Here is a 17667-nt window from a genome sequence, read left to right as displayed (position 1 = left end):
ACTTGAAAACCTAGTAAATTATTACAGTACTCAAAATCCTAAAATACATCGTTCAAATATGAGTTAATAAAATAAATAAATACTATTAACAAATAATATTAATAACACCTTCCAAAACAGAGACTTTTTATTAAAAAGTAATTACTATTCGCAGATTTACTGTAAGTATTTCTAATAAAAAGGGAAGATCATTCCATTTCCATAATTTGGGGGCAGCTACATGTACGTATACTGTCACCCAGCATAGTAATTAAGACCACTCAATCTGGCCAGAGTCCAAACACACTTTAAGCCACTTATTAACTAGTTATAAAAATTAATACATCTATATACACATGCATGTATCACACAGATTAGTGTACTCACCAATTTTCATTTTGACGTTTTGTTCTGTACAGACATGTGATGAGCCAGAAGATGTGTTCACCCTCACGTACAAACACAAATCACAGTCCCATGTAATCCCCATATGATAGCAGTTCTTAGTGCTGTTACAAATAGTACAACTAAAATCCTTGGTTGCTAAAGTGCGTACTGCTGTACGTGTTTGATTTTCTACTCTTCGGCACCCTTCAACTAGGCTAAGATCTGTTACAGCTGAAGAACATCCATTCAAAGACACAAAGGGGCATGTTCTGTTATAAAACAAGTCATACTGGACAATTCCGTCAACAGGTATTTCTTCTATGGAAACAGTCACAGATGTTACATTAGGCCATCCAAAACAAAAAAGCTCAGGTCTCTTCGGAGTGGGAACTTTATTGTTACCTGAAAATTAAATTATTAATACAAATGGACCCAGTTAGTGCAGGTAAAATTAATAATATAATTTTAAACAAAAATTATGCAGACTAGAGAATTCAAGGCAATTGCTTTGTCGTAAATATTGTGGTTTAAATTTATCTTTGGTTCAAATTTTTTCTAACCAGTTTGATTTTTATTTCCTTTTGTTTCATATATTTATGATAGTGAATATGAGACAATTGAAAATAAAGATCAAACTGGTTTAATGTAAAAAGTTTTAAACCAAAGTAAAATTTAAACCACAGCATACATATTATGCCACAGTACAACCCTCCAAGTTAAGGCCATTTTAGTCGCCATGGCGACTAAAATTTTGGAGCTGGCGACTAAATTGGAAACGAAGTCACCAGCCTGGCGACTAAAATGGAGAAGAAGGATTGAAAGTGTTAGCTTAATTTAGCGACTAAAATTTTTCATTGGCGATCTAACTTGAGCAGTTGGTGGCCAAATGGCCACAAAAGAAAAAAATTAACTTGGAGGGTTGCAGTATATGCTACGAACATTACATCACATCAAATGACTCCACATCCCCAAGAAATCAAGTTGTGAGAATGATTCTGGAGCTACCGATAATTTTCTCAATGCTTTATGGATCCCCCCCCCACACATCCCATGCAAAATATTGTTCACATACCATTTATCAAACTGATAAAATGGACATAATTTATTTTCTTCTTTATGCAGAATCTTGGAGTTTAAACGATATTACATTCAGCTGACTTACATTTCACCTCCATCAGATTTATGTTAGGTTTAATATATTTAGACACAGACTATGTAACACAATTTGTAGGCAAAAAATAATAATTTAGTGATCACCAGTTCTTTTGCTACAGTCAAGATCAACAAAACATATGGTCACCATATCCCGATGAAAACGTTTTTATAAGAAACGGTCATGTGACCAGTATTACAGGGGATCTCTCTCCTTGACAACAAGGAAGGAAAAGAAGAGAGAGAAGGCCTGGGAATGAGGTTGAACTTCCCCCATCGCATTCATTCTCCACCCACCTTTCCCCTACCCATACATGTAATGCAGGCTTGCAGACTTTGAAACCTAGAGGGATTCACAGCCACTGATAGATTGCAACTAAACAGGAGTCAGCTGCTAAATCATGCTTATTGTGGTTTTCAGTGATATGCGAACTCCGAAATTCAAAATTCAACTAACGATCTGTTTTTCGCTGCCAACGATTGTAATTATGGTGACAGCCAAGGACAAACCATCTAAAACAGAAACAAACAAAATGGATCAAAATCTACCAATCACAACTGACAGACATGACCTTTTGACCTGGTTGAAATGAACTTCTGTTTCCAGAAAGGTCCCCTAAGATGATTGACGGCAGCAAAAAGTGTAAACCATTGGCTGAGAATTGAATTTCAGAGTCTGCATACCACTGAAAACCGCAATAAATTGGCTCTAAATGCCAATAGTGGCAGACCCCGCAGGTGAAGTCGGCTAAAAGTCGCCCCCACCCCCCTTTGCAACTCTCCTACCCTCTCACCCCCCTCACCCAAACCCAGATTTGTTACCTGGCAGTACTTGTACTAGATGATCACAGAAACAGTGACGTAAGAATAATCAAACCTTGGGAGTCAAGCTTCACTCTCGTTTTGTTCCCTTATTTAGCCTATTAACGGCTTGCAAAAAGCAAGGACAAGAGTATTCTGACAATTCCGAAACCGAAAGTGTACGTAAGTTGAGCAAGCGGCTTCATGATGAGCTTAATTTCCGCCATCTTTTGCATTATGTCCGGCGATGAGAAGGAAACCACGAAATACTAATCGAAGAGAACTGCTGACCATTTGGCAGAAATTCAAACTCGTGAAATCGGATCGCATCTTCGGCATGAAGAGACGTGTCGACCTCGATGCCAAGCGCCAAAGGGTCAAACTGCTCATATGACAAACGAACGTAATGACTCTAAATCAACGTTGCTTCTTTTAAATTGGAAAGCTCAAATGCTCACCTGAAACATGATGTATGGCAACTAATAAAGAGGCTAGCAGATGGATAGTTCCATGAAATTCAAACATGCTTTAGGTGCATAAACTGGAACCCGCCAAAAGCTACGCAAAACAACATGGCTGATCCGTTGCTACCTTCCAGGAAAACCGGAAGTCACTTCTTTCCCAGAATTTTCTTCCACCTGATTGGTTCTTGGCATGTGCAAACATGGCGGCCCGAAGGTGGTAGCTTTTTGTAAGCAAATTATGCTAATGAACGTGCTAGCAAGTGGCGTTTTATTCTTATTTATTGGACCGTTTAAACATGTAAGCGCTGGGGAGACAAAGGAGGCAGGTAAGAAAGCATTATTGTTTTGATCAAGCGTTGTTTGCCCAAATTTCTGCGTGCGAAGGAATTTTCAGTTTTGCGCGCGTACACGGAATTTATATTCGCTTGCTACGTACAGAGGCGGAAGTCATGTGAGCAGCGTATTTTTACTTCTTCAAAATGGTGTTTCGTTCTTGACTGTTGCATAAAAGTTTCTTCTGGTTGTTTAATGAAGACTACAATCGTAGAGCGTGAAACTGAATCATTTCATCATTTCATTTTTGGATTAAGCCTTTTAAATTAAGTTATAGCAATATATAATAAGCTTATTGAATAGAGCTGTCTCTTGCTATATTCTCGCTGATTCTCGTATTACCTCGTATTATTCTGTGAAACTTTAAACTTATTGTTAGTGGTGTAGCTTGGCTAGGTGTGTTTAAGTCGTAAATTGGTTTAAACCGCGAAATATGCACAATCAATCATGCATGTAGATTTCTTATTAAATTAAACTTGACTAGCTTTATAGTGCAATATTATATATAATTTTTCGACAATATCTACAAAATTTACAGTGTATAGTACATGTACAATATATTCAGGATGTTACAGACAGAGATTTGTTGATATAATTATATAGGGACCGGACACTGTTCCTGCCACCGTATGGGAATAAAATAACAGATCACCGGCATTAGAAAAGGGTGTCCCTATTCGGCAGAATGGCGGAATTATGGACTAGCACTAATTGGTCAGGGCAACTTACATATACTTTTGCCCTGACCAACAAATAAAAGCTAGGGGTGTAGAAATGTAAAGTCCGAGACTGGCTGTGATGCCGAGTCCCCTATTCAGGAAAATCCGAGACCGAGATGCTGTGATTCAAAAATCCGAGCCTAAGACTTTTATAGCGCTGCGTAGCTATCTTTCTGCTCTTTGCATCATACTAAAAATTATTTCTAAACAAATGGGAACGGCAAATTATCAAGCTTGCATTATAGAGCATTATATATCTATTTTTCTTTGTTTCAAATGCTTTTGTTTTATGACAGTGCATTCACAAGAAACTTTTACTTGGCTTGCAAGATTCTGAAACTCCAATTTCAAACTTCCAAATTCGGAGACTAGTTTTAATTTTTGCAAGCTCGGAATTCCGAGATACTAGCTTGCTAGGCAGAGATTTTGAGACTCCCCTTAAATTTGCCAACTGAAGACTCATTATTTTTCAAGGACCATTCTAAACCCCTAAAGCTAACCGCACGAAAACTAGTGCCATTCCGTCAATCCACCATTCTGCTTAAAGGGTCACTCTTTGAAAATATCTGTCCCAGGCGTGAAGTTTAGAATTAAAATGTACAGCCCAGCGTAGAAGCGTTCAGTTTTTAAAAAATAAAAGCGTACAGCCATAGAAGGGTATGCATGGTTTAAAATGAAAACATAGAGCCATAGAAGCATACAGTTTACAATGAAAATTTAGAACCCGAGAAGCGTAGAGATTAGAATGAAAACATAGACCTGTAGAAACGTGACATAGATGTAGAGCCGCAGATGCATACCATTTAAAAACTTCTAAGCATACAGTTTAAAATAAAAAATGTAGACTTGTAGAATCATATGGTTTGGAATGAAAACAGGGAGCTGTAGATCTAGAAGCATACAGTTTAGATTAAAAACATAGAGACGTAGAAGTGTGATAGAATGAAATTGTAGACCCATAGAAGTATAGAGTTTAGAACCGAAGTTTAAAAAAAAATTAGGAACACTGTAAAAAAACTGTATGTCAAGGTTAGTTTAATTTATAGGTTTGCAAGGTTATCAAGTGACCTTAAAAGAGAGATGGTGAAATTGATCAATGTGCTTGGTGGTAACCATGACAACAGACATTATTTAATTTATTAGAGACTGTATGTGATATAAGCTGGGGGAATTATTACCAGTATTAAGAAATTATTATAATTAGAGAGTCTATGATATGCCTGCCACAGCAAAAGGGTAGAGGTGTAGCGCTCTACGAAAAACTTCTATACCAAAAATGACATCCAAAAACGTGCCATTCGGTTTTAATCTTATTAAAACAAACAATAATTGTATACTGACTCCATTTTGTTTCAGGTCAAGTGAAGTCATGGCAAGATGTGTATATCGCTGTTAATGATACTCTGGAATTAAACTGTTCCATCGATGGAACAATCCATAATATTCACCCAACACAGTTAGCCTGGAAACATGACAGTGAATGGGTGCTTAACTTCACACATATCGTCAATAACAACACAGTGCAACTGAGAAAGAATCACATGCATTATGAAGATGCTGGAGTTTATGAGTGTGGATTGGTCAATAATTCAAAGTTCCAATCTGCACAAAGCTTCACAGTTGTGGTTGGAGGTATGCTTAAATACAGGAGTGTTCTTTATATTCATTTGATAAAATAGGCCCTTTGAAATTGTAACCATGCAGTAAGCATGCTGAGTATGCTGGGAATAAAATCTGGTTGCAGATCAATAGAATGCATGGAATAGACAAATGTAACTAAGGGCGCGTTCGTTTGGGATCAATCGGGAATAAGAATAATTGGAATAATGCAAGTTATCATTTGTTTGGCTCTCTTCCTATTCCGGAATACATTCCGGCTATTCTGCTCCTGGGAGCAGAATAGCCGGAATGTATTCCGGGATTAAGTACTGACTGTTTTTCAGGCAGCTTTGTCTGGGGTAGGGTGAAGTAATCAGCAAGGTTATCTAAGAGCAGGGTATCATTTTTCATGAAACTAATCACTTGCTTGAAGAATTTAGTCCACTGACAAAGTTTGCCAGCAAATGACATTTAAAAATCAGTATGGCAGGGGAGGACAGCAATATTACTGACTCCTGGTGACATTAATATAACAAAGAAAGCATCAGAGAAATGGATAGCTCTAGGATAGGGTAGGGATTTTCAGTGTTTAGTCTAGAATAGGGTTGCAAAATGCAGCTGAACATGCATGGTCTAGTATAGGTTAAATGTTTTAGAGTCCGAGCAGCACACCCCCAGCTAAACATTTGCAGAGTAACTCCCGTAAGTTGCAGTTGGGTATTCTAAAGTCCAGCCATCATCTTTTTTTCTTTTCATGCTTGCATATTTATTTTTCATTGCCTTACAACTTAACTTGCAGAAAAGCCCTTAGGTATCAATCGACATCAGTATAATGTGAAAGTGTATGGAAATCCAGTGCAGGAAGTAACTGTGGAATGGCCAGCACAGCAAGCCAATGTGACATATGAACTCATTGTTGGTCGAGTTCCTGCAGGAGACATGTTTTGTGAGTTTCGTAATGCGTCGCAGTGCAAACGGACAGCAAGGTATCAAAATGAAATGTTATCATGTTATATGGGGATGGATGTCCTTGGAAAGTTGTTTCGACGTGGTGAGCTAATATATGGCGGGAATTGTACAGCAGGTGCTTCACGGAGAAGGTGTGACATCTTCTGTGCCAAAGTAATAGTAAAGAATGCTTTTGGCACAAGTGAAAGTGATCAAGCACATTGGAATTTAGACCATGAGAGTGAGTTGTATTAATTTAAGTCAGAAAATTTGTAGCAAAGCTCAACAGCGGCCCAAGGGGCTGCAGAGTTGAGCCCCGTAACGAAATAAAATACACAGAAATAGGAGAGCCATGAATATGAGTACAGAAGAGAACCATGCGTATATTAAAAACTTTTTCAAAACCAGATGAACACTCAGAGCCTCTCTTTAAAGAACTGGAGATTCTAAAATGAGGTGACCTTGTTAGCCTGCATAATGCACTTTTTTGTATCAGTATCATAAGAACCTTCTTCCATCTTCCTTTGATAACTTTTTCCAATCTGTTTCATCAATTCACCAGTACAAAACCAGGCTTGCTTCCAGATTAACTTATTATATTAACTCTGTCAAAACAAACTATGGTAAATTCAACATTCGCTTTGCTGCTGTATAAGTATGGAATAATTTGGTTGAAAACATCAAATACCTCCCCCTCAAAATGTTCAAAAATCTAACAGAAATACTGCCAACATCTGCCAGATGAGTGTTCATCTGGCACCTAGTAGTTTTAATATTTAATATTTTTCTTTATTTAGCTTTTATATATTTTGCTATAGAATGTTTGAGTTAGCTATTAACATTTACCATTAACCGCTTTTTTTCTTTGCTTTATTGCCTACCACCTTTTCATTATTAATTTAATTTAACTTCGCTCAGCTCGATAAGCTTTTTAGTTTTTAGTGCAGAATGCACTATTGTGATGGTTTGTTGGGGCTGTCGTCCGCTAAACCCCTAAACTTCTAAAGAGCTAAAAGCACTATGGTATAAACTTTAATAGCCAATTAATTAATTAATATCAATTAATTAATTATTCCTGTGGAGGGGTGGGGGTGGGGAGCACCTGACCGTGCGCCCCAAGGAAAACGTGAAGCATATCTACATTACTTTCATATGAAGATTTCAAAGGTATATATTTGTTTCAGAAAACCCTTTGCTCTCCTTGTGGTACTACTTTTTCTAGAGCAAAGTACTTTCAATTGCGTCAAATGCATGCGCAGATTAGTCTACGTTATATTCTCAGAAACATTGCATGTATCACATGTTTGCGGTAGGATTCCTGCAGACTCCATGGCACCTAGTAAAAACCGCAAAATTAATTAACTTACATTTTGAGACTTTCAGACCAAGAGTTTTGGTGTGAATTTTTTTGGGAGGTTCCCACGGGGCAAAGAAAATTCTTCACCCCGGTGGGATTTGAACCCCTATCTAATCCGGAGGTCGGGGCAACTCGTGCGCGAAAACTGTACTGTCTCATTAACTCACTGTTTGAGTATATACTTAAACAACTATTCACTTCAGTGGCTAGTGGTGAAATATCCAACACTAGCCACCTCCACTTCGGTGAGTAGTTGTTAAATATTAGATAATGTTGGGTAACAAAGCCACATCCATACCCTATACTTTTTGACCATAGTCAAAAAGGCTAATAGCACAAACAGCAATAAATATTAAAATTCATTTAAATATTCTGAATACCATTTTTGCTCGTGTTCCAGGCAAGTGTCCTCCTGTGCGCAACCTGAGTGTGTCACTGGGAGATAATGTAACTACAGTCAGTTGGCAACGCCCACGTCTAGTTGAGGGAGCAGGAAGATTAATCTATTATGTTACCTATGTTATAACACCAATACTGACTGGAAAGGTTGGTCATATTAGAAAATTATTGATAAGTATATGATGACTACACATGTATCTCAGGGTCAGTTAATAATTAGCAATTATTGGATGAGGCTTTCGTATGATATGAAGAATTACATGTATGCAGATCTCGGAGGGTGTTATCTGCCTCAGCCTTCGGCTTCGGTGGATAACACCCTCCTCGATCTGCATAATTCTTCTTCTTTATTGTTTTATTATTCGTTTAAAATATTTCCAGAGCTCCAAATGCAGAAAATGAATTTAGTATGGTTTTGACAGTATGCAAAGTACACAAATACCATTAAAATGACAATGATGTAATTCTATCAGTCATCCCCTAATATTTCTGAGAAGTTTTAAAGGAATCAATGTTCAAGTCTCAGAGAATTTTAAGCTGCAAGATAACACCCCTTCAAAATTTGGCTAATGAATGACTGTATTTTAATGAGCAATGGTCAAAAGCGATTTTGTACATGGCCCTATTTGTACAAGTTAGAACAGTCAGTCAGCAGTATAACAGTTAACAAATAAAAAAGCCTTGGCCGTGCTTTGTTCTGTTATAAAGCACGCAAGGAAGTGACGAGAGCACGAAAGAAGTGTAGGGTGAAACACGAGCCGCAGGCGAGTGTTTCTCCCTACTTCTTGAGTGCTATCGTCACTTCCTTGAGTGCTTTATAACAGAACAAAGCACGGCCAAGGCTTTTTTATTTGTTTTATAATAAAGTTTTACTTCACGAAGTCACGGCGTCAAAACTGTTTTGATCTACAAATTCCATTATTTCAAAAACGCGTCTGAATTTTTGAAATAAAAGCACGTTAAGCACTACTAATGAGGTCTTATCATTTCCTTTTGATAGAGCTGAACCACTCAAACCTTGAAAATTCTCCTTGGTTTGCTAAAACAGCGAGATTTGAAATGATCCACAAGCTGCACGCGCACGCAAACGGTAAAAGATGGCGAGAGCACTCGTAAGCAGCGTGCTTTATACTCTCATAAAGCACGCTGTTTAAACCAATCAGAACGCTCGTTAGATTACCACTTTATTATAAAAACTCATAAGGGTTGAAACATGTAACGCGCGTTCACAGCGTTTGAATATTCAGTTTTGCCAAGTACCATATTTGGAAACACGAAGAGTTTGTACGCGAATGCTTTACACACGTAATGGGACACGCAACAACATATTCGGTTTTTCGGGGAGTTACTTAAATTCTGACCTAAATGCCGTAAATTTCTTACAGGAACTAAAGAAATTCGTTAGGTGTCTCCAAGCTTAAGTGAAGTTCTACAGACTACTTAACGAAGATAAAACAGGAGAATTTGACCAAATTTAATTTTATTCAACCAAGCTTGTTTATACGCCATTGAGCGCGAGCTAGCGCGCGCTGAATTTGATTCAAATGTTGTAATTTCTTTCATGTTCACAGCGATTGCCCTCCAAAAGTTTTGAAACAAAAGGAAAGTGTTATACCATCAACTGTACTGAATATGTGTCCATTAAAGACCCAATTGTGCCTTTTGCGAGGTACAGTTTTTCAGCAAGGTGTAACCTCTATGTACAAGCCAAGGAAGCAGGCCCTGCTGTATATACTGAAGTGACATCTAAACAAGCTGGTAAGGTTAAAAAAAAAAAAAATAAAGGAGCTATGTCACATACAATGCATCTTGAAAAAAAAATGGCAAGTTTTTTATTCATAATCCATCTTAAACTTCGTCAGTTGAAGCCATCCTTGGTTGGTTTATTATTTTGGGCTTATTTTTTTGGGTTTTTACAAATATTAACTTCCTTGTTGTTTTTCTACGTTAGAAAACTACTGCTGTACACATATTTTGAGGTTTCCTTCAATTTGAGAGTAATCAGAAAAATGACTGAAAGTATCGTGACATTGCTTCTTTAAAAAAAGTTTTAGTGCTAAGAGGAATTACATTTTGTAGACTGAAACACTGTTTACCGACTTTGTACAATTTGGCTACAGTTAGAAACCTAATTTAATTAACTCAGCTCACATCTACACGTGGGATAACATACTCCTGGAACATGCCTGCTATTAATCACACCCTGGGCTGAACTGACACCAGAAATCTTGAGAGTCTAACATTTGATTTTTTTCCTAAAACAAGCCTTGTCTGAACAGTCAAGTGCATTGTTTCATTTTAACATACAGGGGCGGATCCGGGATTTTTCATAGGAGGGGGTGATCATGAACTACTAAAGAATGGCGTAACTGACTTCTTTTTTTTCAGAATACCAGTTGTATTAGAAAGCTGCAGGTCATCTCGGGGGGGGGGGGGTGCACTCCCCCAGTGCACTCCCCCTACACCCTTCCCCTAGATCAGCCCCAGACAAACATGTGTATTACCCACAGGAAACAGCCAAATTAATTTTAAACCCCCTGGGTCCAACGAGCTAGAGCAGCACGAATTTGCTTTTTTACATTCGCCCTTGGATGCTGTCATTTTCCAGTTGAAAACACCTGTTTGGGGGCCCGCCTTCGCCTTGCTTGTATGATTAATTTTCTAGTACTTTTTTCTGATTTTTATTGATTACATCTGCAATGTCTAATGTAGTAAATAATAAAGATGGTAAATTTTTTTAAAATGTCTTTCCTGTTTATTTCTAGCACCTTCTGAGGCCCCCCATTCATGTGAAGTGAAGAACAGGTCAAGACATGATGCTTTTGTTTCATGGAAGGTAGTGAATCGTTTGACTTTTTCATTTAGCATTTATTGAAAAAAAGTTTTTTTTTCTGTTACAAGTACATGTATGGTGTACAGCATGTACAGGAATAAGGAAAATTATTTTCTAGCTCAATTTATTACAAGAAATTAAGTTAAATAAAGAGGTGAGTGGACGTGTTTACAAAGTATTATTTTGGTCAAAACAGTTGAGATTGAAATCGTTTTTAAAAGAGAATGGAATGTTCTGTGCAACACCTTAACACCGACACACATACAAAAGTCTGCCGTAATGTTGCTAATGTGATCAAACAAGTCTTTTGTTACACTTGACAAAAGTATAGCAAATAAAGGTCAAAGCAGCTTTTGTATAAGGGCATGTACTAAAACCTGAAACAACGAAACGAAACGAGCAAAACTGGCGACAGTAACGACTGAAACTGCTGAAATGCCTTAATAACAGTCCGGTTAGCCTGAATATCGCACAGTTTAGCCTGTTTATGGTTAGCTAGCTCTCACAAATGGCAATGGGTTTTGCTTGTTTCTGTGATTTTGTTTTGTTTCGCTCATTTCGGCCATTTCGGTTTGGGCCGTTTTGTTTCAGTGGTTTCAGTCGTGCTGTTTCAGTGGTTCTGTCTCTTTGTTTTGGCTTGTAGTACATATACATGCCTGCTTGTATAAGTGAAGTCAAAGGTAGCACACTCTTACAGTAAATAAAAGGTACATTTAGCAAAGATGCTTTGCGGTGGAGGCGGTGGGGGGTACTGTGGTTAGAGTGCTAGACTGTCCACAGCCTCTCCATTTTTCAATGCAAAAAAAGCGATTGTTCCTTGCGCTTATCGATTGAAAAAAATAGAGGGCTGTCAACAGTCTATAAGAGCGCTGGACTTGTATTCTGGAGGTCCCGGGTTCAAATCCTCCTCCTTGTCAGTGGATGGAGTTGTGTTTTGTGGTCCTGAATTAAACTTCTCGCTTTGTATCCAGCCAACTGGTCAACTTACCACCATTTTGGATTTTTAACAAGTTAGTGTTTATTTACACGGCAATATTTGATTGTTTATCTAGTGTCCTCAACTAGCAAAATAGTGCTAAAAACACCTTGACAATAACGAATATAAAAATGCTTTGTGAAATGTTGGCTCCATTGCGTCAAAGACTAAATTTCACAAGTTCCCTTGATCCCCTATTACAAGGCCGACTTTCTGTCTTGTGAGTGAAAAGTACATTCAGTGACTATTTGTTTAGTCTTCTTGTAAAGCACTTCAGCATTTGACCTCCCCGCTGAAACAAAGTATTAAGGTTTTAGAAATTTGTAACAGTAATTTTACCTTTGCACAGGCCTCATCAATTGATACTTGGAATGGAATACCCAGGAAGTTCTTGGTTTACTATGATAATCACAGTGTAGTTGTCAACACATCACTGGATGAGCTGCAACCACGTACTAACAGATCGGCCACGCCAGGAACCATGTTAACAAATCTTGATCCACTCAAACGTTACACTGTTAACGTGGCCATGTGTACTGGAGGTGATTGTGGAAAGTTCAGTCAATGCCTTATTCCTGAAATGGTCACAGAGGAGGACTCCACTGCAAAAGGTTGGTTAAATGTTTAAGTGTAGCGAGTCTTTTGGGGCGGGGGGGGGGGGGGACTCTGTATATTTTTGGGTGGGGTGTACCGCTTGCTCTCTAAAACCCTTACCCTATACCAGACCATGTTCAGCTGATTTTGCAACCCTATACTATTTAGACTCCGAAAATCCCTACCCTATCCCAGACTTGCTTTTTTAGAACTGTATCACGAATTAATCACAGCTACACTGTATCCTCAAACAACACAACATTGTCGATTGTGTTGCCCACTAATGGTAAAAGAAAGCTTTCTGAGATCTGATATATTTTCGAAGCATGTTGCTGAAAACGTTCAATCAAATCTAGTACCCATAATCCAACTCTCGCCTAGATGTAAGGGTCTCTAATGTTTTGCCTTGGGTAAGTCGTTTTGTTGTCATGTTTCAAGGGAAGGAGAGAAATGTCTTGCCCGAGTCAAGACCTCTTGCAACAAAAACTTGCGTGGTTCTTTTATATATCACTTAAGTTATGTCCTATGAATCGGCACGGGCCCAAAATTTGGTTATCTTGTCGTTACCTAATAAAGTTCCTTTCCATTTGCAGTTGTAACAAGCCCAGACAAGACAGACAATGCAGGTGTAACAATTTGGATAGCCATTGCCATCGGAGTGTTTTTTGGACTGAGCCTTGTGGCTTTCATTGCCCGTTCAATAAGGCGAAAACGGTACGAGCTAAATGTTTTCAGTCAGTCGGTTAGACAGTCAGTCAGACAGTTGGTCGGTCGGTCGGTTGGTTGGTCCGTCGATCGGTTCGGTGGGTCAGTCGATCGGTGGGTGGGTGGGTGGGTCTGTCGGTCAGTCGGTCAGACAGTCAGTCAGTCAGTCAGTTGGTCGGTCGGTCGGCCAGTCAGTCAGACAGACAGACAGACAGACAGTCAGACAGTCACTCTGTCTTTCAGTCAGTCAGTCAGCGTGAATGCCAGGAATGTCTACGTGGTCATTCCCTGTTCTGTTGGAGTCATCCTGGTTGGCTTCATTGCATCAGTACATACATGTATTCTGCAGTATCACTTTTTTATTATATACCTACTGAGATTTACTCACTGAAAAGTCGCAAAGTAAATTTTCAAATATACTAAAAAGAACAAATTGTGTATCGCCATACAGCTACGATTTTAATAAACTACATAGGCCTTTCGACCGTAACGGTCCTCTCCAGTGTAGTAACATTTGAAATGGCAACGACCAGTAACATGATATTACAGTACAGATAGGGTGTGTCGAGATATTTATAAAATTAAGTAACGCCGGTGCGTAATGCACACGGATCAACCCTATTAAGGTCATCAGGCTCACTAGTGCGCAACTTACTTATCCAAATGGACTCTAACTCATTTAACTTCTCAGGAGAAGAATGGCTTAATACTACAAACTTAAATGTTTGGCTAAAAGTAGAATTATGGAAATCTAAATGAATTTTAAGGGCAGACTCCTTGCTGTTTCTATGCCCAGTTATGCGGTCACGCATAAGTAAATTTTCGTTCGCAAACCAATCAAATGGCGCGTATCGCTTTTTTACGTGTGAAAAAGTGATACGTCCAATCAGAAGCCGCGTATCATGTTTTTGACGTGTGGGACGTATCAAGCTGAAGTTTTCATTAGCCAATCAGATGGAACTTTTGACCCCTCACCAGAATAAATTTCTTGTCAACAGTTCGGTAGAGTGCGTCTTTGTGGTTAATTCGCGTAATGTATGGCTCTGTTCTTTTGCTGTACAAACTTATCATGTCAAGAAAAATCGCACCACCTTAGGCTCCAGAAAATAACATAGCTGCAGAACAAAGAGCAAAGACAGGGAAGTTATAGGAAGATAGACAGGTTATGGCGAGGAGCTAAAGCAGGTAAAATTAATTATATGTTTGTGGCTGCATCATAGCTAGCGTGCGTGTCATCGTCTAATTCTAGCCTAGTACCCAAACGTTCCCTTCCCGCTTACCGATTTGGCGCGAAATTTCGTAGCGTCACCGAATGGCACGCCAACCCGTTCCCAGGCCCTTAGGTCAACCTCGCGCTTGCCTGAGAGAGGAGGAAAACGCTTGAGGACTAGGCTGGTCTACTTCTAGTACTATTGGATGTATGCGCAGACTACATTGCCCTATAGAAATGACCTTTAACCAACGTTTTTTATCATTGCAAAACATACTGACCGGATTGTTTCTCGTTTGTAGTAGCGTCGGAACTTTGTGCCTTTTATAAATGCACTCTGTTTCGCCCAATTTAGTGAATCTGAAAATGGTTTGACAAATTGCAGTGAATCCAGAAAAAATGACCAATTGACTATTAAACGAAAAGTGTGCGGGTAGACTTCACTCGCTGCAAATATATTAAAAACGATGTTCGCGCTTGTCGGAGGTTCTGTTTTTCATGACTTGGATAATGTGTATTGTTGAAGTTATGGAAATAAAGCACAATGAATGTTCAAACTTCAAGCTTTGGTTCATTCAGCACAGTTTTCACAGTAGAAATTTGCTCCACTTGAGTTTCTTTGTATCATGGTTTAATAAAGTTTTATGACATCTACATGTATTTTATGTTTTATACATCATAGTAGATATCACTGATTAACGTTACCTTTTCGTTTTAGCGCTCGGCGGAAGCAGCAAGGTTCATTGATTGATCGTTTAGGTCCTTTGGTAAGTTTTACTCTATGCAAACATGGCTGTGGTATAATTTTAAAAGAAACTGCTATGCTGTGTTCGTGGGCAATACGATATGTAATACGCATCAACGACCTAGTGTCCGACTCCACCGACGGCTGGATTTTTCTAAAATTCTGTCAACAGTTAGTTAATCTACTAATCTTAGACTTATCAAAACATAGGCACGCTAAGCGTGCGGGTTCTGGGGTGGCTGGGGTGCTGGTTGTCCTGTGGGTGGTTGCCGGGTTGGCGGGCCCTCCTCCCCCCCCTCTCTCCCCCCCCCGGCCCCCGCCGCTCTCCCCGCCCGCGCTTTTTCGCGCGCGCCGGCTCGAAGGGCCCCCGGGCGGACTGGCCACCGCCCTTCTCCCGCACGGATGGCAACCCGCTCCTCTCTCCGGTTTGGGCGCGGTAGCAGGCGGGCGAGACGTCCGGGTATCTCCCCCTCTCTGCTGACTCGTACCCCCTGTGTCCTGCTGGGGCCACCCTGACCACTACTAAGAACGGACTATTGAAAAATAACTCAAAAATGAATACCAAAAGTCAATCTAGATTTCGAGAAAATTAGGCTTGTTTGAAAACAAAAGGAAACAACAATCGTTGTTATGGTAGCCTTTGTTACAAAGTGACCAGTAAAAAATTAAACTTTAGTCATATTTGATCACTATGGTGTATTTTGGCAAAAATCGAACATTGGCTTCCTAGATGATTTTCATCTTCAAAACGACCACCCTAGGGCTAAAAAAACTACATCGAGCCCTCTTAACTCTCATAGTGCCTCTCTCCACCCAAGTGTATCAATGGGTACCGGCGACATAATGCTGGGAAGGGTACCCTGCCATGGTCTAGCATCCCATTCAGGGGGGAAAAGAAATATTCCTAGCCGCTTAAGGCAACGGAAACCGGGATAAGCTCCGGCAGTATGGGCCCCATGGCTCGAGGCTTCCCCTTTATTATGAACAGCATTTTAAAGTGTTCTTTCCTGTCTTCAGAATGGCAACCATCCTTACGAGAATTACTTGGACGACCGCCCAAGTTACTGTGAAGACGGTCAAGAATACGACTGCATACAACCCACAGCATATCGTCCTTTACTGAACGACATGGGCTTACGTGTTACAAAGATGTAAGGGGAAGCAAATTCAGGTCGTGTTCGCCTGGGACCAACTCGCCAATTCTGAGCGCAACCAGATTTGCGGTCAGCGGAACTCCTTTCCAGCCGTTTCCGGCTGAGTTGATAATGGTTAAGTCGTGTTTTCCGAGATCAACTGTTTTCTGTTGGACAAATTGGTTGAGTTTTTGTAAGTGTTTTACGATTTGGCCAAAAGGATTATTGAATATTGATCAACCGTTCGAAAAATAATTGGAAAAATGTTTTAAGGGTAAACTTCAATCAAATAAACCGTTTCCGTTTGTAAAAGTTAATCAACCAAATGAAACTAAAAACGCCCCCCCCCCCCCCCCCCGGCCAATGGAACAAGTGACGAGAAAACTCAACCAACATAAATATATGTCCTGATTTCGTAGCTAAATGTTTTAAATATCTCCTGACGATGGAGTAAATTGAGAATGAGAGTGCTACAAAAAGGTACATGTATCTTTTATGTGAATTTTAGTGGCGTCACAGTTAAACTGGTATCAAAAAAATAAAGTAAATGAACTTGATAAGACATCTTAACTAGCGAATAAGCTAGGTAATTTTTATAACATTACGAATTCAGTCTACATTTCCTTAAAACAGATTTGGATTTAAGTCCACTTGAATACGTCACCCGAAAATTATAATCTTAGGGCCATTTTGTTGGTCGAGTGTATTTTTGAAGATAGATATATGAAATGACGACAAAACACGGTTGTTTGCAAAATAAGTTAATATATATATTTATATCTTTTGCTACATAGTGTTTATCATTGTAGGCTAAGAATGAAATAGATTTTATTGAACGGAAGAATTCCAGCGTCAACATGGCAACTACCTTCCGTATCATTTATATCCTGGGAAGGAGAACTTTTTGGTAGGCAGCTTAGTTACGAAATCGAGCGTAGTCAGTCGAGCGAACAAGTGCCCCGTTTTTGACCAATCTCCGTTCTTTAGCAACTTCGGTGCAAACTATCGCGGCGTCGGTTATTTTTACGCGCCTTGTCCCTCGACTGTCTTCGTCAAATGTCCTTTTATTTTTCAGAAAATAGATTTATATTACTTAAGGTATATTTTTCATAACAATTTTAAGACAGTATATGGTGAATAGTAATGCTAAAGAGCTGTTCTCGGCAAATAGTTTTTCAAGTGAATTTAGTTATGTAAAACATAAATAAAATTGATGCAGAGCATTAAGGGTTTATATTTATAAGATTTTATAGTTAACAAGAATAAACCCTTTTCCGTAAGGTAATAATGCTGTTGATGTTGTGAAACAAAGTAAACGTTTATTACACAAAGT

At 39.1% G+C, this 17667-nt stretch overlaps 2 protein-coding genes across 3 annotated transcripts; one reads left to right on the top strand and one right to left on the bottom strand.

The window, feature by feature from the left end:
- Window positions 1-120: 120 nt before the first annotated feature.
- On the bottom strand, window positions 121-2918 carry LOC144644477 (uncharacterized). The gene is made up of 2 exons (XM_078503974.1): window positions 2778-2918; window positions 121-768 (listed from the first exon to the last, which is right to left on the bottom strand). The coding sequence occupies exons 1-2, from the start codon at window positions 2842-2844 to the stop codon at window positions 326-328; spliced, it is 510 nt and encodes a 169-aa protein (XP_078360100.1). The 5' UTR covers window positions 2845-2918; the 3' UTR covers window positions 121-325.
- An 8-nt stretch (window positions 2919-2926) lies between these two features.
- LOC144644442 (uncharacterized) lies at window positions 2927-17557 on the top strand. Of its 2 annotated transcripts, XM_078503928.1 has the most exons (10): window positions 2927-3109; window positions 5192-5467; window positions 6234-6623; window positions 8140-8285; window positions 9710-9896; window positions 10904-10974; window positions 12297-12558; window positions 13135-13255; window positions 15175-15223; window positions 16219-17557. In XM_078503928.1, exons 1-10 carry the CDS (start codon window positions 2974-2976, stop codon window positions 16354-16356), a joined length of 1776 nt encoding a protein of 591 aa, XP_078360054.1. In that variant the 5' UTR covers window positions 2927-2973; the 3' UTR covers window positions 16357-17557. The 2 variants fall into 2 exon arrangements, with proteins under 2 accessions (XP_078360054.1, XP_078360055.1); XM_078503929.1 differs by lacking the exon at window positions 5192-5467.
- Window positions 17558-17667: the final 110 nt, after the last annotated feature.

Source organism: Oculina patagonica, chromosome 2 (assembly GCF_052425735.1).
Source record: "Oculina patagonica isolate OP01 chromosome 2, crgOcupat, whole genome shotgun sequence".
Classification (NCBI taxonomy): Eukaryota; Metazoa; Cnidaria; class Anthozoa; order Scleractinia; family Oculinidae; genus Oculina; species Oculina patagonica.
Note: the sequence above shows the minus strand (reverse complement) of the source record. Positions and strands in the feature narration are given on the sequence as shown.

What these genes read in the sequence shown, in the direction of transcription:
- LOC144644477 (XM_078503974.1), bottom strand. Translation starts at nt 2,844, where the DNA reads ATGTTTGAATTTCATGGAACTATCCATCTGCTAGCCTCTTTATTAGTT. An exon ending in TGCCATACATCATGTTTCAG is followed by an intron (nt 769 to 2,777) that starts GTGAGCATTTGA and finishes TTTAATTTTCAG; the next exon opens with GTAACAATAAAGTTCCCACT.
- LOC144644442 (XM_078503928.1), top strand. Translation starts at nt 2,974, where the DNA reads ATGTGCAAACATGGCGGCCCGAAGGTGGTAGCTTTTTGTAAGCAAATT. An exon ending in TGGGGAGACAAAGGAGGCAG is followed by an intron (nt 3,110 to 5,191) that starts GTAAGAAAGCAT and finishes ATTTTGTTTCAG; the next exon opens with GTCAAGTGAAGTCATGGCAA. An exon ending in TTGGAATTTAGACCATGAGA is followed by an intron (nt 6,624 to 8,139) that starts GTGAGTTGTATT and finishes CTCGTGTTCCAG; the next exon opens with GCAAGTGTCCTCCTGTGCGC.